Source organism: Anser brachyrhynchus (assembly GCF_964034855.1).
Source record: "Anser brachyrhynchus genome assembly, chromosome: 9".
Taxonomy (NCBI): domain Eukaryota; kingdom Metazoa; phylum Chordata; class Aves; order Anseriformes; family Anatidae; genus Anser; species Anser brachyrhynchus.
Window position 1 is genome coordinate 15468099 of NC_137703.1, and position 21082 is coordinate 15489180.

Below are 21082 nucleotides of genomic sequence, written 5' to 3' on the forward strand. Positions count from 1 at the left end.
GGCTGAAACTATGCTCATCAGAGTGTAAAGCCTTTCAGAAAAGAAAGCATAACACAGGTCACTATAAAAAAAAAAAAAAACAACTATGAGGCCACTTACCATTCACATCTAGGCCCTGCAACGTACTTTCAGGCTTGTCAGCTGACTCCTCCAGTATCCCTGCATCAATGCAGGGCAGTACTCTGTGATTTGATGTTGTTCCAGGCTCAGTCCTTGCAGGGGGCTCAGGCTGAGGCCTCCGGCTCTCCTCTTTTTTATACCCCAAGTCCTTGTGCGGAGACTTCCTCAACTTGGCAGGATTCTCCGATTCCTCCTCCTCCTCAGATCCACAGACAGAAATAAACTCTTCGCTTCCAGAAAAAAGCTCTGACTCAGATTCCTCATCTGATCGACTCTCCTGCTTGGCCTGTGAGGAATCGAAATGTGTCTCCTGTAACGACGCTCTGATAGCAGCTTCCAACTGGCTGTCCTCACTGGCATCAATGAGACTCTCCTGTTAAATACAGACACAACATAAGGACATTATAATGGTTTTAGATATGTACTGAAAATCAAGAGGATATTAAAGTGTTCCAAAGGAAAGCTACTAAAACTGTCATGAACAAACAGCATGGAAAGCTAGTCATCCTGTGACTACTTAATGATTCCTCCTTGGAGTTTCATATGGAGTAGTAAATCTTCCTTCCACACACACACAATTCTGTGACTGTTAAATCCAAAACAAACGCTGAAAGTGCAAACTGTAACAAAAACAGTAACCGAGGGAGAAGGGCAGAAGTCCATGGTGCACCACTGCTTTCGTTTTTGCATACTCTTCCACTAATTCATGAAGTCTGTTTATAGTACAGAATTGGAAATCAATACAGCTGGATACAGACATACTACATTTTCTTCCAGGTTTCTGCAGTCCTCATACTTACTGAACGAGAGCATTTTTGGGGAGGGCTGGTAGAATGCCCATCCAGCTGTCCATGCTCACTCAAGAACCCAGTCACTTGGTCCAAGAAAGAAGTCACGTCCAGCTGGTGCCACTCCACTAGCTTCTGGCCTAGGGAACATAAGTCATCATAAAATGTATTTTCAGCAACATCAACAATATCATTTCACTACTGTGCAAGCACTATGCAAGAATCCACATTTGTGGAACTGCAGCTGCCTACAAGGCCACCACCTGATAATGACAAAACTTCCTCTCTTCACCCCCTTCAAAAGGTTCCACTCACGTACAGACATAAATACAATCTGTATTTAGTTCTGCTAAGGGAATGTGTGCAGAATGGTGTATTAGGCATCAAAATTAAAAAACACAAAACACTAATTTTATGAAGAAGCATTTGTACATTCACGTCTGCTTTGATTCTACACCTTGGCAAGCAGCATTTATTTCCATGAGTAAAGTGCCGAGAACTTCAGTTTCAACAACAAAAAAATTGTTTTGAGGTGGTTTAAGTCAAACAACAAGAAAAGTCAGCTCTAATGAAAGAAACTATTCCTTCAGCCCTGAGAAGCATGAGACCAAACCATTAACACAGTAGCCTTCTACAATGATAGAAAAGACAAGGGTTCTGTCACTCAAATGGAAAAGTTCTAATTTCAAAAGAGCTCGAGGTAAATTATTTCTAAGACAGTTTATTCATCACAAGATTTCATGCAGCTTTTAAAAGGCCACTTCAAAAAAACCTCACCAAAAACTAATTTAAGAATTTTACCAGCAGGTGGTACTATTTTCAATTTTTAAGCAAAGCATTTGATAAACTATACCAAGTACCATTATCAAACATAGAATTTCACAAAGCCTTGGGAGTTTTGTTCCTTTAGTTCTTTCAGAAGTTGTTTCACTTCTTCGGGGACAAGATGATCTCTTGGAGGACAAATAAGAGAACTGAGATGCTTTACTTGCAATGTAATACATACTGCCAGAGACAGTATTCTAGCCTACAACTGTATACATAAACTGCAGGTAACTGTCACTTGTCTTACCTGTCCTGGGATCCAGGATGGAGACATAAGGGAAGTCTGCTAATTTATAGAACTGTATGTACCTCTGTCCCTCCTCACTGTCATGGTACACCTACAAAATACCACATTGAAAGCTAGTTACTGAGGGGAGAGGGAACAAAAACTCCATCTTGAAAATGTACCAAGTTTTTCTCTATTTTACAGTGTATGCTACAAGTGGTATGCACATGTCTCAGCAACTTCTACAAGCTGAATATGCACCTCTAATGGTGTGTGTATTAGAGTTTAAGCGATAACATTTTGAGTCCACACATGAAAGGTTGTGTATGCACTAGAACACACATCCATAACTACAAAGATTGCCTCTTCCACAGTTCTGCAAGAGAACCGCAGCAGTACCATTTTATTCAACGAAGTCTGTTTTCACTGTCCTATGTATCAGGACATCGAACTACCAGTGTGGCTCCATTAAGTTTCCCACCTGCCAAAAAATGAAATGTTCCCGGATTATGTTCTTCACGGCCTCGTTGCTCCAGACATCACGGTTGAGACACTGGCACGCAAAATCTTGCACATTCTGAATGTTTATCATGAGCCATTTGTTCTGCATCTGACCACACTCCTTGGCCTGTAAGCAGAGAGAAAAGCTTCATTAGCTAAAACCAAAGAGCTAGATATAAACAATGCCAGCAATGATCACTGATGGCTTCTAACAGTGTCAGATTTTTCACCAAAACCCCTTCACAGTGAGAAAGATGGACAGAGCTAGTGCAAAGGCATCCACAAAACAGAAAGCAGGGCTGAAAGACCTGCTCAAATGAGATTGGTTGAATTACAGAATCACATCAATGAACAGAGCTGCTGGATTTCAACAAGCCAAGCACAGAGTGGGAAAAGCAGCTTTAGGACTGGGGTGGGGGAGAGGTGGAGGGAAAGACACTGAATTAAGTATTTGTTCAGGGAAGAGTGTAGTCAATCACACCAATCTAACAACAGAGAAAAGACCTGTTCACTCTAGAGATAAACCTGTGGAACATCTTCTATTTAAACAGATAGCATAATTGACAGAGGAGTTGCATAAATGCAACAGGACCACCTCTCTCTGTGTTTTGTTTTGTTTTTTTTTTTCTCTCCAAGTTTTGAGTTACTCTATTACTGTACAACTGCCAAATTAGACATCCTTTTCTGACGCTCGTTATCCAGACTGCAAGTTGGGAGGAAGACGGGAAGGCGCAGGAAGAAATCTTACTGGTTTGAGTCACAAAGCTGGCATAGTCTGACTGCTTGGTTGCAAGTTAATGGTAGGAGTTTGATCAAGAATGTAATTCTGATCGCTGAATTGTCATACCTGTTGAAAAAAAGAGGGCTATATCAACAGAAGGAATGCTCTTACCACCTGGAGAGACTGGAACTAGCATATGAGCTTCCCTTCCTTTTTAAAAATATGCATTTATTTCTAAGTGCATTCACCATCCTGCTGGTAATGCACTTAACAGCAAAGCCAAGGAATTAGAATGTTACAGAAGATTTTGCTGTTTTGGGCAGCAGTTTGTTCCCCAAACCAAAGCATTTACATTTAAGGTGATTTTTAACCAGTGCACCTTCGAATAGTCAGTCTATCCGATGCATGATAGACACGCGAACCCCATCCACTTAGCTCAATGAAGTTCAGGCCTCAACACTCCTCTTAAACCTGTAAATATTAAACTATAAGCTTGCTCGTTGTTCAAGTCTACAAAATATACTCTGCATGGCCAAGTGACCTGCAGAGCCAAATAGTATTTTATTCAAAGAAAAAAAAAGCTACAGAAGAAAAAATGCATGCAGAAGTGTGGAATATTCCTCCTGTTGTCACAGGGGACCTCACACCAACTAGGTATCGCTAACATTACCAAGTGAGAATCCTGTATTTGTTCACTAGAAGGGAGAAACAAGGCAGGTGGCACCTAAGTAACTGCTAAGGGTTTTAATTATACTTGTGATGCCTTTATTTTAAAGATTTATTTTGAGCTAGCCGTGGGATTTGAGGACTGACTCCAGGCAATCAGTTTAAGATGAGGCCTAGAGGTACTGCCCAGGATTAAAAGGGAACATATGTCAGTATGCAATGTCAGTTAATCACACTGCCTTAGTCCCGTGTTCTAACGTAACCCATATGGCACTGAAAGAACAAACTCAAAAATACGTAACTAGCATAGCTGGAAAGTTTATCACACTCTTCTACACTTACTTTGTATACTTTTTAACATTATTAAAAACCTGACTCTACCTCTCCTCCATCCAGCCACTGCACGCAGAAGGGTACAAGCAGGAAATTCCACATGACATTTTTGCAAAGGGAAGTTTTCACCTGGAGAGCAGGTCCAGCTCTTGAAACTACTTTTAACTTCCTTGTAAAAACAACAGGCTTCGCTTTGAACAGTTCAGAGGACACAGTTAAACTGCTACCATCTCACACACACATACACCCATGCTCTTACACAGCCATTGCTTTTTTGGAGGTAGAGGGGGAGCGTGGAAGGGAGAAATAGTGTGGGTTTAGAGATTACATTTGTGGACCATTTCGATGAATGACCAAAATAACAACGCAGGGCTCAAGAGCTGGCTTGCATAGCCTTAAAAATTGCCTGATGGCTTTAGGTCTGCTGTTTCCTACATCCGTTCCCTCCTCTCACTTCTCCTCCTTAGAGGTACGAGTGCCTGGCACTTAACAAACAGCACCCAAAGGGTAAGTACAGAGCAACTCCTCACTGCAAGCGTTCCCACTCAAGCCTTCAGCAATCAGGAACTTCCAAAGACAGATGCTTGTTAGATACAACAGGACAGGCCCCCAAAAGACCCATGTCCCCTAAATTCACCTTTCCTCTTTCTACCCATCCATATTTTTTATCACTACAACAACTTACGGCAACAAACCAGCCATCACAGATCTGGCTAGACGATGTGGGAAATGAGCCTTGTTTTACAATTGCTACTGCCTCTCCCTGGAAACTCTTGCTCTTGTACTACTGAAAATATCATGGTTTATCATTTGTTTGACATTTCTGAACCATGTATGGTTCATAACTTCTGTGCTGGCTCTTTCTCATCCCTTTTCTGAAATGCACTACTCCCTTCAGTCAGCAGAGAGGAACGAGGAAGTGGAGCCAGCATCTTGTGACCTTCCAGACATCTCCTAGTCAAGCGTGATTCAGTTTGGAAGATACCAGGTGACACAAAGTCAGATCAAGAGATGTGTCTAACAAGAAACATCCTGTTTATGTTAGGCTTACACCTCTTGCCTGGGCCAGCACGGAAGGACAGGGTGCTTTTCATCCTCCTTTCACCAACCAGCCATTCCTTAGCCCATGGTGCATCTGCAGGCTACACTTACACAGAAGGACAGCCTAGAAGCACTTTATGCAATAATTGCACCATTTGAGTACAAAATTAGGTTAGCTTCCAAACTATTACTGCTTGCTTCACACAAAGACAAAAGTCAACATCAGCTGTAAAGCAGGGAGCAGCTAGAGATATTTAACTTGTAGACTGAGGAAACTTCATACAGATAGGCTTGTAACCCTGCAACGTCACAGCTGCTTCACAGGAACACCAAAATCCTGATGAGTATGAAGTAGAAAACTGCACACGCTAGCACTGTCTGCTCCCAGAACAAGAAATGCAAACTAAGCCAATTCGGTGCGTACCCCCCCCCATAAATTAAACCATAGCTTACACCACGTGCATGAAGAAATAAACACCTACAATTCTGGAGAGCAATCTGTGACCTCAGAACAAAACCAAGCTGCTCATTAGAAAGCAAGTTTGGTGCGTTGCTCTAGCAATTTATACCTAGCAAACTCTACGTTAAAGAGATAGCAAGTGTGAAGCTTCATATGAAGCTCAATACTAGAGTCGGGAAATAAAAGCTAAAAATCCCTCGTGCAAGCTTAACTGATCCTTAACAGCATCATTGTACAACCACGCAACAGTCCGCAAATACAGACTTTTGCTGGCACTGTTTTGAAGGTTTCTCTGAAATTCTCTAGCGGGGGAAAAAGGGCAGTTCAGGTTAACACCTTGCTGGCACATCAGTCGTTTGCCTCTGGTTTATTCAGCCCTATTCCACCATGGGCCATCAGGTAACTGACATCCACTGCCTCATCCACCGCGTTCAAAAGGGCTGCAGGATTAAAATAAAGTCTTTTACAGATTTTCCATATCAAATCTTTTTTTTCCCTCTCTTTTACACTGTAATTAAGTTAGTCACACACAGCTTTACAAGTGTAACGATCGTAGTTACTATGTGAAGCACACTGCTCCTTGATGGAGCTCAAGTTAAAAAAAATCAATGCTTGTGTAACACTTGAAAATTTCTCTGATGAAATTTAATTCACATCTATTCTTAAAGGCTGGTATTGGAGAGTTAAAACGAGATGGCAACTTTTTGCAACTTACTGTTAATAAAGGTTTTTTTGTGTGTTTGAAGGAAAACTAATTTTCTCGGGCAAAACCAAGGATAAATGAATCTACCTACTACGAAAACCAAAAGTTAGAGTACCTAAACAGGAGCAACAAAAGATGGACAACAGAGCTGCATGAAAAGCTTACTAAGACCAGACGCCGCCACTATCGCTAAGTTTGAGTAAAGGCATAAATACAGATGGCACACTGTAGGCAGACTGTTCGTGCACACCCCTCCAGAGCTTAGAGCACATCACACACCAGTAATACAAAATAAAAACCACAGATTAATACTAAAATACAAGAGCATCAAAACAACCGAATTGTCTTTGGTACTTTGGAATAGGATAAATATACATAAACTACATAACAGAGATGTTATCTAAGTGTACAGAGAAGGAAGAAGCCAACAGCAGCTTGTCAGAGGTGAATTTTGAGAAAGATTCTGGTCATTGGATTCACAGGAGGCCCCACATTGTCCCAGGCTGAAGCAGTACAGCAGTGCACAGTCATAAAAGGTAACATGAAAAGGGTAATGGTCAACAAATCGAGAAGCTAAGATTTTTCTTGCAAGAAAACTGAGGAGCATCAGTTTGAAATGAAAGGTAACAAATGGGACAAGGAACCGGACAAGAACACAAAAAGATGAATACCAATACCATGAAGTGTATGTGTCTCTAAATTTGAGTTACTACAAAGAACAGGACGAGGTGTGTACATACAAACCCTGTGTTGTTTTTTTTTTTTTTTTAATTTACACAATGGAATAAGAGCGCACAGACTTTACAACAATCAAACCTTTTGATCAGCTGCATCTTCCTCTGAAATTAATTTTGACAGCGGTGCATGCCACAGTCAACATCGCTAAAGTCTTGATGTGTTCTCAGCAAGACATGAGGAGAGACTTGCACACATCTTAGATTCCACAGCAGAGATTACAGGGCGCTTGCTGACTGCGTATACACTCTAGTATGGAGCAGCACTGGCTGTTTAATGTGAATTCCCTTTCTCAGTCCCTCAACCCATGTTTGCTTGGCTCACAAACAGCTCTGAACCACAGGCCTGGTCAGGATAATCAGCTGGAGGACAAAAGACAACCTTGTTTTGAAGTAAACCCTGAAACACATATCATGAGGCAGCGATGCCTCAGCACCAGCTACTTGAGCCTGCTCGTCTGCTTCCATTGCACCAAATGACTTGCTGAGGTAGACACGGCTATCCTCTGTCAGCATCCTTTCAAACCTGGAATTCTGCCGTAAGATTAAATATACGGAGGGCACTGTCAGGACACAAGAACTGGTGACAAGCCAACTGACCTTTGGTGATTCGGGAAGCACAAAAAGAGAGATGAGGCCAACAGGATGGGGAGCTGGAGCCTCAGTGAAGGCAGCACGTCTCTAAAAGTTCTGCAGCAGCATTTGGGCATGGCATTAGAAACAAATGTAAGAGTGTAAATAATATTTTGTTCAGCTCATAGTCAGATCTCCAGCACCACTTGCAGTGTCTGCGCTGCCCCATTTGGTCATTAGTTTGCATTCTCATGAAATCATCTCTAACACTCAGCTACTTAAAGATGACCAGGCGGAAGTTCAGTAGTAACTGTGACTTTCAAACAATATCTGGAAGTTAGGAACTCAGAAAATAAAAAGATATACCACTTTGCATAGTCTCTAATCACTAACTGGGGCACTGATCCCTGTAGTAGCAAATTCTGACTAGACCCACAAGAAACGCCACAAGCAGAAAAGGTGACACCTGAGATCACTGAAATCCTACAGTCCCCTTAGCTTTCCCCTTCTTACAGGGACAATCTCTGGGACAGTTTTTCCATCATGACCAAAGGCAGAAGATGATCACTGTAATTTCATATACAAACACGACTTCTCCTGAAGATAAAGTTGCATCTTCATGACAATGCCACACCCAGATACATTTACGAACACTCAGGTATCAGAAATCACTCAGCCATGTTAGCAAAACTGCATGAGCTTCTTAGCTGGGCTGGGCTGCAAACTATATTGCCCCTTGCAAAGCACTTGTTCACCTATCAAAAGCCATCTTATTTTAGCTATTTCTGTTTCATGCTGTACAAAGACGCTTCAAGGGATGCAGTTCTTCCATTTTTACCAGCCTCATTTGTGCACAGAAGTCTTTCACTGAGCGCCATTTGCCATGCTGGCATTTAAACAACAAAAAATGCGGTCTACAACCATTAGTTAAATCCTTCAGAAGTCACCAACATTTCCATAAGCACTGTATCAAATATTCATCACTATGTGGTCCTTTGCAACTTTCTCATCAGCCTACATACACGCCAACAGCCTAACACAGGGCTTTCACACTGTACACAGCCATCACATATGGAACTTCACCAGAAGTTCAAAACTTACCGTTTCGAAGCTGCCTTTGTGCATCAGATCAATGGGAGGCCTGAAGAGGTCTGCTAGAGTAGTGAGTTTCTTATCTACTGCCCCTCCATTTCGTAGCTCCTGTTCTTGTCGAACTGCACAGCCCCAAGAGGAAACAAAGCTGAATTAGACAAAATACTCACATGATGGATTTATTATTGACTCTACACCCATACACAAAACTTTGGCACCTAAGTCACAAGGTTGGTCCACACTGAGTAACATTAGCTGTTACTTATGGCAAGAACCCCACTTGTCCCAGCTCCCTCAAGCAGTGGGAATTTATTTAAATACATCTTAAGAAATGTAAGTATCAGTGGAAGTGGTCACGTGCCAATATTTGAAAACAAAAAAAAGGCCACGACTTGTCCCCCATGATGCTTTTAAATAGAGAAAACTGAGCTACATTGCAAGATCATAGCTTTACTCAAGAGTATTTCTATTTCAATGTTTATAACACCTGACGGTAAAACAATCCCACAGAAAGATTCAGTTTATGTGGACAGATCACAGCAACTGCTCACCTATATGCATTATATGCAGTGATATAATGCAGTTTATGGAACCAAGCCAGTTGAAATGAGGAATAACAATCTCATAACCCCAAAGCCTTCCATTTGTGAAAGGAGTTGCCAAGGGGCCATACCATACAAGCCACTTTTGAGCAGAGACTGGATCCCTCCAGGGATAAAAGTATCCCTGTGGAGCAGGCCTGGAAGCCAGGAAATAACGTGGACTTCCGTGGCTAAAACAACTTCTTCAGAGATAACCGGGACAGTGATATTAACCCATAAACTTTTACCATGAAGCATCGTAAACTTGCATCACAAACCTTCACAAAAGTTTACATATCACACACCTCTAAATGTTTTTGCTATAAGAGAGCGGAGATGATGAGAAAAAAGTTAAGGGCATGAAGGTGCTGTAGATTCTGTGTTTTTATTTACATAGCTGCCAATTACTTTAGTACCTGACTAGTTATTACTGCTGGAAACCCCTGACCAGAGCTGTCAGGGGAAAGCCAGCAACTACAAATAGTTATTTTCAGCATCCAATAGCATCTAGTAACTCAGGAACCTGGTCCTTGGTTACAGCTCTTGAGCACTCCCACAGCGTTAGCAGTAACAACTGGGTAACAGCCCTAACTCACAGCTGCGAAATATCTGGTGTCAGCTGCTGCCAAAGAAGCCTGTTCTGTGAAACTTAAAGGCTTAAATAACAGCCAATGCTTTGTCATTTGGAGATTCTGCATATGAACGGATAGACAGTGGTAAACAGCAATTAAATTCACACGAACCTTATGTGTGGCCAAGGAAGAAGCCTCAGGGCTACTCAAATAACATAACAATTTAAGATTGCCCCCAGAAATAAAGTAACAACCTTAACTGCACCCAAAGCACGTGGAAAAGAACTGTCAGCAAATGGTACTGCCACAACAAGGAACAGCCTAATAATAATATTTTTTGCAAAATAACTTTTGCTACACAGTAAGCAATTAAAAAACATTCAGTGACTGAAAACTATCATAGCCCATGCTGGCAATTAATTTACTATCATACTTAGAAAAAAAACAAAGAAAAGGAGAACCTCTAAGTTACTGATCTGCAGACACTTACTGGTTTCTGTCTGAAAATCCCGAAAGCCATCGAATATTGAGCGCGCAGGTCTGCGTCTTTTAGGAGCTTAAAAGAAAAGAGTATTTAAATAATTATTCCAAAGGTATTCTATCAAAAGCATTACTTATTAGTACCCTCCATCACATGTTGAACAACAAAACAGGAATTCAAAGTATGACTGATGTGGGAGTAAAATCATTAGGAAAGGCTGGAGGAGGACGCAGACAAGTCATTTATGAGACCCACTCATTCCTATCACATCCTCTGTCCAGCAAACCTTACCACAGAAGGAAAATGGATCAACAGTACACAAAAATTGAAAGTTCGCCCCTGCAGAAGAATACCTTCCTTATTAAGAAACGCATTTGTTTCTTCCACAAATCATTTCTACTCCTTTTTAATCTCTTATCCAGATCCCATCTTTGTCTGCATTGGCAATAGCCAAGCTCTTCCACTGGATCCAGTGTCACTGCCTGCAAGGAAACCTTCAGCTGGGCACAGACAGCGGGCCAGGCTGGTAACTGAAGTACTGCCTTACAGCTCCACTGAAGTCCTATGATACACTAAAAGCACTGCAGTTGGGATGCAAAACGAAACTGCCTGCCAAGACTTATTTTAACTACTTGCCCGCTTTACTCTTATTTGAAAGCAAAATAGCTTTAAGATAGAACTTTCAAAGCATAATTGTTAGAAGACATGATAAATATGAAATGAATTAAAGAGAGCAAGATAAATACAACATATACCCACCAGAAATGTGTAATGGGAAAAATTCATTTACATTGAGGAAGCATGAAATACATACAGGTCACAAAGCAAGTACCTCCAAACCTTGTTTTTAGAGATCTTTATGGTTTTGCACCCGTAGACGAGAGGTGCTGCATGCACTGTCACCCTGCGCCGCACTAAGGGCACGGAGAATGACACGCAGTTCTTATTTCTTGCATTCTTCTTGTACAGTGTATCAAGCAAATAGCAAGAGCATTTTGCACAGCATATGAGGAAATTGAAAGTAACCCTGAATGAGGAGCGTGCCTGTGAATAGCGCCTGTCCAACTCCAGTATGTAACATTGCTCTCTCTCCTAAAAGCTTACCGCAAGCACAGCCTGGTACAGCCAGCTGCAGAGCCATTTAAACTGTTGTTTCAAACAGCAACTGAAGGATCGTTTCAGCAAAGCAACATTTGCCTCTCCAGGCTTAGCTACAAGCCCAGTGCAGCTGAGCTGTTGGACTTTTCTGATTTATTTTGCAGTGCAAGAGCGATTCAGAGTATCTGGCAGAGCAAACGGACACGGGCTTTTCAATCAGAAGAAAACTAAAACATGACCTCAATATGAGGCTGTTAAAACCACAAACTGGAATATTTCCTGCTTGAGATTAGAGCTGAAAGGACCAATAGAAGTAGCTTTCCACTGTCAGCTGGGCTGCCGGGCTGCTTCGTGCTATAAACAAAAGTGGCATTAATGAGAATATTAGCACTGGGGGATGAGACAGAGCCAGGAAGCTACCACTGATCCCCAGATTGCCTCGGTAGGGCAGTCAGGGACAGCATGTCTGCAGTCAGTGTGTGACAGGTGGGTAGAAAAGGATCAGGCAAGAGGATTGGCAGATCATACTCCTGCACTTTGTGGTTTTGTGAACCCACAGGCATCTCTAGACCTTTGTCAAAGACTCTGCTGGGTCACAAAGAAAGCAAGAGGAACAAGCTGGTGCACTGCCTTCAAAGAGCCCTCAGCAGGTCATCTTCTGCAACCACCTCTCAGCTTGTGCATCCTGGCAAAAGATGTCTCTGATGTTGAAAACAGGATCAACAGAAAACCAGTTCCGCAGTAAACCTCAGATTTGATCTCATGGCTCTCTCTAGCACAGGAACTAAACAACCGAAAACAAATTTCCTATGGGTACAGGATCACATTAAAGACGAGCACTCGCATGTCCTTCCTTGTTAAAAAAGGCAAGACTCTTAATCCAGCTGACGTGTTAAAAGCCATAGACAGCCTGGTCAACACAAAAAGGACAGAGCCTCACAAGGGAAGTACGTAACAAAAACAGAGGGAACTTTAGATCTCTGTACAGAGGTGGACACTATACATAACGAAAGGATAATGCACCCAGTAATCTAGTCCTGCTAGTGAAGAATTCAGAGCATCAGCGTATTAGCTAAGTACTAACCAGTGTTTTAGATAAGTACACAACAGAAAACAGTATTTCCATTACCTCTTTGCTTACAGCAAAATATGTTTCAAAAGCAGAACAGCTTCAGAAAACAAGAAAACTATCTGTGTGATACAGTTTAAAGAGCAAATTAAATTCTTTTAAAGGAGAAATGGATAGCATGATGAGTAACGAAACAATTCAACCCTTCCTCATGGATCTCCGTGAGAAGCATCCATTTGTCCTCTCCATTTTCACCTGTCAGTCAAATCCCCAGCTTGGACACTTTTGCAGCAGTGTTGCACAGTTCTGAACCCCCAAGAACACAGATGTGCACTCATCATTGCTAATTGGCTGTTATCTCACAAAGTCACATGAAACAGGAGCTAGAAAATTGGTACCGCTGGGAACGTAGCATCTCCGATGGGCAAGGTTTTAAACAACACTGGTGTATTTCCAAGTATGCAACCATTTTACATGGCTGCACAGTTGCAGCAAGAGAAAAACAAGAATAAAATTATGTACACTGCTTTCTTTATATTCACCAAGTTCTGCTCTTTTCTTGCCATGTAAGCTCATCTCAAGGTATTTTAAGAAAACAAAAAAGAAAATAAGAACACAAGCCTACCTCCAAACAAGGGCTCAGGTTCTACTAAAATTTCCTGTTTTTGAGGAATTGGAGCTCGTACTTCATCCCTATCAAAGAGGAAAGAAAAGTGAGAGATAATAACGTTCCAAGTACTATGTAAATTATACCCTGTTGCTCTCCAAAGGCTCCTGCAACTTGGATCAGCTAAGGATGCTGCTGTATCATCGCACAGAATCAGAGATTTGGGGCCAAAAGGGACCTCAGAGACCATCTATTCCCACTCAAGGCACTGAAGCAGGACTTAGTACACTACGCATTAAGATCTGGCATGGATCACCTTTCTACATCTTGACGTAAGATTATACGAATCCTTGGGTGACTTGATCCCAGACTTTGTCAATCTACTATTCAAACATTTTTTCTTCTTTAGTAATTTCCATAGAACTTGGAAAAGTTTATTAAAAATTAGCAAAGGCTAATTAATCCACTTGCCACCCTCCTATCATGTTTATCTACATAGAGCGGAAAAAAAAGATTATTGGTTACTACAAACTTTCTCCTGCTGGAAGACTTTTTGCCTCCACTTTAAACTCACGGCCCTTTCTTTTTCCAGAGGAAGGAAAACAAGATGGTCAAAATTGTCATTTCCCTCCATACAATTCGGAAGTAGTTATTTGCTTTCATAGCTGGGCTCCTTCGCGTAACAGCTTAGCTATGCTTACAGAGACTGCTAGGTAATCTGAAATTATGTCTGGGAGAAGAAATAAAATCACAAGGGCTACAAAAAGTATAATTTACCCAGTACAGTCACCTAGCCCATGCATCTACTCAAAGGAGCGCATGGGCTCACTCAAAGAAATCCGCTGCTACAACCTGCCTATGAACTACTCCTGAAGCACCCTCTTCCCTGGACTCTCCAAAGTCTTAAGCGTGCAGTTTGTGGCTCTTGGCCATGCAGGTTTCAAAAAGTAACTCGTAATGTCAGCAAGATGCACTAACCTTGCTATTAACCTCCACATCTTTGATTGCTGTTGTGAAGCTAGTTATTCTCCATTTTGCATTGCATATTTATTTTTCTCTCTTCCTAGAAGTAACACTAAGCTGACCAGCACCTGGAGGGTGTCAAGTATAAAAAAGAAAGTATTCCAATAAAAACTCGAATCGTAAGTCACTGATGTGCCAGAATTTGTCTAGAAATTAAGAACTCTAACACCTACAGACACAGACTTTTAACTTCATTACCTGTCACAGGTTCAAGCAGGGAGGCACTTAAAGGTTAATGCTCAAACAGTTGTTTAAATTTATACATGTGCTTCAGAAGTATAAGCGACAAAAATTTTCTTTAAAAGTCAGTTGCCTTCTCCTTGAAGTGGAAGACTTTCAGAAAGACAGAAGCATGGCTAGGTTTAATTTAGACCTTTTAACAAATGTGACTGATACTAATTAGCTTCCACTCAAAATAGTCCACTCATCCCAAGCAGGCACATTAACAGGCAGCACTGAAAGACTCTCTGCCATGCTCAAGTGCAACAACACTTTCCTTCATTGGCATGCGACGTGTAAGACACTAATGCAGATTTTGTAGTTGCTTACTCCTCTGCACATTAGTGTACACAATCTAGCCATTCCAGTGCCAAACCTAGCTACTCCTGAGAGAACACAAGAAAGTGCTTACAAGCAGGACCGAAGTCACTATGTTTTATAAGAACCAAAACAATGGGATTCTCCCAGCAAAGCAAGAGTGCTGTAGCAATTTTAAAATAAAAATCTCTTTCCACTGGATCCCCACTTTAATGTCTCAAGCTCTGTCTGCAAAAACAGTGTGCATAACTTACGGAAAACTTCTGAAGTACACGCAAGAGAGACCAGCTTATGTAAGAAGAACAGCTTATTTATTAAGAAAAGTATCAGAGCAATCAATTTAACAAGATCATCAAAGAAGCACGTTATTACAGTGAAGTGACAGCAGGTTAGGAGAAGGAACAATCGTTTTATTTGTTCTGCCTTCCACTGTTGAATTCCTTAGACAGACAATTCATTTATACACAGATATGTTCAAGTACATACTCGGTGTGCGGTCGAACAGAAGACACCCCTGCAGAACTGGTGCTTGGCTCCTCTGCTATGCCTCCACCATCCAGAAACATGGTGACAGCCATCTCCAGATTGTTGTTGCATGCTTCGAGCATGTGTTTTCCCACGCTTTCGCTGGCACCTGTAACGCCAAAGGAAAAAATAAAGCATTCTTCAGAAAGCGTGTTGATCGGAAGCACTGGGAACAGCTAACCAGCACGCTTTCTCTCTCAAAGCATTAGCAATCAGAGCAGTTCACCGGTTGCCATTTATCCCTAAGGCACAACTGTAAATTGAGACAAACACATATCTCAAGGGGGAACGGAGTGCCCAGATACAGGACAGCCAGACTTCTGCCTTCCATAAGGAGAAAATTTAGTGGAAGCCATACAAAGGGGTTTAGCGTGGTCTTTCTTCTTTCTAGACCCTTTCCTGGTACAATTTTCCAAACATTAATTAACAGGTGTACCAATCTTGACTTCTGTTGTGGGATACAAAAAAAAAAAAAAGAAAACCTGACTTAACATTGTTACGGGGTGAATACTAAATATGGTGCTAAAGTTATTTACCCATCTATAACAGGTACTTAAAGAAGAAAAGATCCCCTGTTTTTCTGAGTGCTCTAAAATGTAAAGGCAATGAGCAGAAGCTCAGTTCACATAAGAGGAGGAAAAAAATAGTAAACAGGGAGAAAGTAGTACTTGAAAATACAGTGATTTGTATCATGACTAACATTTATTAAAATGGGTCCCAAGCCCAACTAAATCCACTCTTTTTCTTGCTGCTCAGGATGAAATATTGCTTATCAGCACCACGTGTAGCTCTTTCCTCAGAGGGTCTGCCTCTGCCCCCCAGAGCTTTCTCAAAATCACACAATCCAACAAAAGCACTCTCATCAAAGGAATCTCTCCTGCACCCAACCTTATAAGAGCCTACTTGCTACAGCATCGCTCTAGAAGTAGCAGGCTGCCAAAGAGTTTATTTTCATACAGGAAAACTAGTATAGAGGAAGAGTAGCAAAATGCAGCTGAACCAGTTTGGGAGTAGCTTTTGGACCTGTAATAATTCTTAGCAGGTTCACTACCAGTCACTGAAATGAAGAAAACACCGTTTTCCCAGCATCAGAATAACAGCTAACATGAGAGAAACATGATTATTTTTTTCATCAGATGCCTGAGATTTTTCAGAGAGCTCTAGATTAAACAGGCTGATAAGTAAGAGAAAATACACTTTTAGAATTGATTTATCTCAACGGTTTCAAAGACCTGCACCATTACGTTAAACCACAAAGAAAGCCAGACAGACCGAGGGAACGGCTTTTTCAAAAACAAAAACAAACAAAAAACAAGACCAAAACAACCTGCCCCAACACGTGTAACCAGACGACACTTAGCTGTACTTAAAGACATTAATTAAGATGAAAAAAAATGCAAAAGAAAAAACTAGTAACATCTCAAATAAAACATAAAAGCATCAAGCTCACATTTTTCCACTAACTGCTCTTTGGTATTTTCAGGAGCCCATTTCATTACCAGTTGTACCAACCAAACACCACCTGCATAGCCTGGATTATACACGCCACCCTCCAACCTTACTGCACAGTCACGTGAAGTCATCCATTTAGAAGAACTGGCACAAAAACTACATCCAATCCTACACTACTTAAAGATACCAAGTCTTCCTCGCTCCTCAGGAAACCACCACCACATGAATATTTTCAGCGCTTGTGACGGCAAGCAGAAAATACTAAACATTTGTTAAGACTCAAAACAAACTTCAAAGAGATCCCATCATTCCATTAGCGAAGATTTACAGGAACTACACACTTTTAGCACTTAGTAATTTTCTGGGTGAGAGCACCAAAGAAACACAATTCTGCCATCTGGAAAAGAAAAATATAGTCAAGACTACTCCTCAATCTTCACCACCAGGTTCTACAATCAGATTGCCATATGGAATTCATTTAGCCTTTTCCATGCAAACACTGGTAATTTTGTACACTTACAAGTCAAATCTGAAAGCTGATAACACAAACCACCAAGGGTGTGTGCTACTGAGCACCTGTCACTTCACGTCAGCGCTGGCAAAACAAGCTCCACGAGACCAGACTTTTGATAGAACCCTAAATTCTGTTAAAAGGAAAAAACAAAACTTCAAAATCCTCCTTTAAGAGCGGATGGGTGAAGTGCAGCAGGTTCTTATTTTCCTTTTTGAAAGCATAAAAGGGGGAGCTCTTATGTTTAGCACAACCCGTAAGCAGAAAAAGCTGTTGGGCAAACAAGCATGATTCTGCCTGTTCCGGTTACTTTTTGAGCAACTGTCTCAGGCACTACTGAAAAAGAAAACACAAGACATCCTGTAATGGAAACGGACTGACTGTAGCTTTTCTTTTTTATTTGAGGGGATTAATTCTCGACGGCTTCTGTAAGGCTAACTGAGCGATGCACAGCCTGTCAGTGCGCCGTACCAGCCCCGTTCAAGGCCCAAGCGTGCACACACTGTGTAAACACAGCCACAACCTGAAAACAAACTGGTTGGAGCAAGTGAATCAAGAGCAGCCGCGCTTGTACCAGCCGAAGAGCCAAAAATATTTTATTAAGCACTCCTTCGGGCCCTGCCCCGCGCTGCCGTGAGCAGTGGGCCCGGGACGAGGTGGGCTGCATCCCCGCAGCGCTCTTTAAGCGGCTCACGACGTCGCTTCTCAAACCGGGTTCTCAGCCAGCCGACACACCTTAAGAGCTGTTTCGGTGCTTTTTTGCCCCGAAAGGCGGACGTGGGCTCACCCCGGCCCCCCTGTGCCCTCCAGCTGCGAGCCCACCGCCGGCTCCCGGCGCAGCAAAACCCAGGGGGACCCCGGGGGAAGGAGGGTGGGGAGGGGGGCAGCCCCGCTGACAGGCCCGGCCGCCGCTCGCCGCCCCCGGCTCGGCGGGGCCCTCCCCACAGCCCCGGCACCGGCCCCGGCCCCGCGGAACCGGCCCCGCTCCGCCCCGCGGAGCCCAGCGGGAGCTGCCCTCGGCCGCCCCGAGCCCGGCCTCCCAGCCGGGCGGGGATCCGCCCGGTTAAGCACGAAACGACGGCGGCGACGGCGGCGGCTTGTGCCGGGCCCGGCCCTCCCCGCGCCTCACCCGTGATGGCGGTGAACTGCTGGATCAGCCCCCGGAGCGCCGCGGAGGCCGCGGAGCCCCCGGGCGCCGCCATCTTGCCGCCGCCGCCGCACAACAACACGCACGCCGCCGGCCCGCCCGCACCGCGCATGCGCGGGGCCCGCCCGCGCCCTTCCTCTGCCGGGCCGCCGCGGGAGGGGCGGGGCGGGGGCGCGGGGCGGGAGTTGCCGTGGCAACGCGGCTCGCGCCGCCTCTGACTGACGGGGGGGGGATCCCTGACAGGAGCTGGGGGGGGGGGGGGAAGGAAGAAGGGGTTTTGGGGTGGTTTAACGTTAACCGCAGGGCTCGGGGAGCTGGGTGCTTGTGGCTCGCCTGCAGCAGGACCCAAGGTGGCCGTTTCGATGGCTGTGCTGTTCATCAATGGGAACTGTGAAGCCGTTTTTATCTTTGTTTGGGGCACTCGGAGTACCCGGAGAGCCCGCTGCTCCGTCCTGGTCCTCCAAGCCGGTGGGCGCACAGCCCGGAGTTAGAAATTCTGATAAGAGACATTTGCTTTTCAAATCCACAACGGAGTGCCTTTTCTATTAAGATGCTTTTGTTCCAAATTCGGAAGCAAGGGCCTCAACAACAGGCACTCCCAGCCTTTCCTTGCACTACTTGCAGGAACTGCATGTGTAGAAAATACATTTCCCTCTTTTCAGCTGGTTTCCAGGACGGCACAGCGTGTCTCACTTGCTGCTAATGCCATCAGCAGGCTGGAATTTTGCAGAGGAGCACCTTATTAATAGGTAGCAGCCACCCTGAATGCAAACACAAGCAGAGGTTTCCTTAAAAGCCTAAGGTGATTTAAAAACTCACTGCCATAAAATTAGGTAGATCTGTTCCCTTTCTCACTCCTCTTCCTACTTCCCAACCCCACACCAACTCTGGCTCCTGTAGGAGCTCTCAGGGAAGCAACCAAGCCAGCCCAAGTATTTAGGGGTTTGGTACTTGCTTTTTCTTTTTGTGCCAGTTGGGTGAGCTGAACTTGTTCACAAAGGGGACAAATACACCCGTGGCGGTGGCTGAAGGCAGCAGGTACACTCACCCCTTTGTGCAGCAGTGAACCATTGTATCAGCTCAGACAACCTAAGTATGGACTCCTGCTTTACGAACACCATTAAGCAGCCATCAGTCACCAACTCCAGCTGCTCACTTGGTCTTCCCTTTCAGTTTCCCGTGCTGTAGCAATATTCCAGCTGTTACCCTCACAAGAAACCATCTAAATCCAATCCGTAGACGCTGCACAAGCAGTGGAAGCAAGGCTGCCACAGATTGAGAAATATTACCATACCAACAAGAATGGCTTCTGCTCGTGATTCAGTGCTCTTAGCTTATGGATTCTGCCTGTAGTTATGTCTGCGCTTGGCAACTGTAGACAAAGAATTAAAAAATTAAGTTGCACGATCTGACGGTATTTGGGTAACTAACACTCAGAAGCAAAGGAATCATTAACCAACCCAAACCAATCAAAGATATTTCCCCTGCTTCAAGTACCTGGATTGTAACAACAGAAAGAGGTTGCTGGTGCAACCAAAATCCACTCAGCAGTGGCTGAATTCTACCCTCTAACAAGAAAAATATAGAAGAAGCTAAAGAGGAGCCTCCTAAGGCCTATTGTGCCATGCATGCTGTATGATCATTTGGGGGATCTGAGAAGGCTGTTGGACTGGCCTTCTGGTATAGGTTATAACTTTTATGCGTTTTGCAGTTCAATTAGGTGTGTAGCTAATGATTGACTTCTTAGTCTTGTTTATTTTCCCCATCCTGCAACAGCCTTTAACCTGTTCTACGCATGTGACATACATTTATAAAACAAGGATTATTATTATTTTACCTAGTCCAAGCCAAAGCTATAGTGAATTCTAAGCAGCTGAGAAAGTATAGTTACAGAACTAAGAAACAAATCTACATCTTCGGGGTACATAAACTTAAAAGACTGACCCAGTAAGCTTCAAAAATAATGGCTCTTATGTAAGAGGTCATTGGTACAATGAGAGGACAAAATCCATGAGGCAAGAAAAAAATACACAAAACCCCCGAATCCTTTACCACCACTCCTCCAGCAAGTGTACATCTACCCTAGAATACACATCTGTACAATTTAGGCCTTTGAAATGGCTTCTTTTTGTGATTTTTATATTTATTTGCAGTGGAATCATAGCTGTAGCATTTGCTATTGATGGCAAGGAAGTAAGTCTGTAAGATGCAAAAAAGCCCCCAATTCTTATTCAACTTCTAACTGGGATTAGTTTAGTGCATGTCATAAACCTTAGCTATAAGAGACACGTAACTGCTACGTTAAGAGGGAAGAGAAAGAATCCACAGAACAGCTTTGGAGGAAAAGGGAATGGAACTGGCGTTAACTGGCAACGCCATATGCTGGATGTGCTGAGCTACACCCTGGTGCATGTGTGCTGGAGGAAAGCCTTCCTTCTCCCCTGCCCTCTCTGTCCTCCTTGCTTTCTGTCACCCTTTAGCATCTTGAACTGGATGACAGAGAGCCCCAAGCACCACAGCTGAGTGGGACTTGTGTTGTTGGTTGTTTGAACGTACTCAGCTAGACTGCACGATGCTACCCAATTAAGCTGTTTTTTAAACAGAATGCCATCTTGTGGCTTTGCATATATTATTTGGTGTCGTCTTGTTACAGGGATGGAATTAGCCCCAAAACAATGAGACCACTAAATAAGTTG

The 21082-nt window shown here is 43.2% G+C and overlaps 1 protein-coding gene across 5 annotated transcripts in view; it reads right to left on the reverse strand.

Moving 5' to 3' along the window:
* Positions 1-18524, reverse strand: part of UBXN7 (UBX domain protein 7) — a 30673-nt gene extending 12149 nt beyond the window's left edge. For 3 of the 5 annotated variants that reach the window (XM_080605433.1, XM_080605430.1, XM_080605431.1), the window contains exons 1-9: positions 18369-18524; positions 15238-15385; positions 13210-13277; positions 10427-10492; positions 8793-8905; positions 2441-2587; positions 1981-2071; positions 921-1048; positions 100-493 (exon numbers count right to left, since the gene is read on the reverse strand). In XM_080605433.1, coding sequence (XP_080461559.1) covers positions 100-493; positions 921-1048; positions 1981-2071; positions 2441-2587; positions 8793-8905; positions 10427-10492; positions 13210-13277; positions 15238-15385; positions 18369-18498 — 1285 coding nt within the window. In that variant the 5' untranslated portion in view covers positions 18499-18524. Of the gene's footprint in view, positions 1-99; positions 494-920; positions 1049-1980; positions 2072-2440; positions 2588-8792; positions 8906-10426; positions 10493-13209; positions 13278-14169; positions 14283-15237; positions 15386-17974; positions 18317-18368 lie in introns of those variants that run through there. The other 2 variants (XM_080605434.1, XM_080605432.1) reach the window with 2 other exon arrangements.
* Between the last annotated feature and the right edge of the window lie 2558 nt (positions 18525-21082).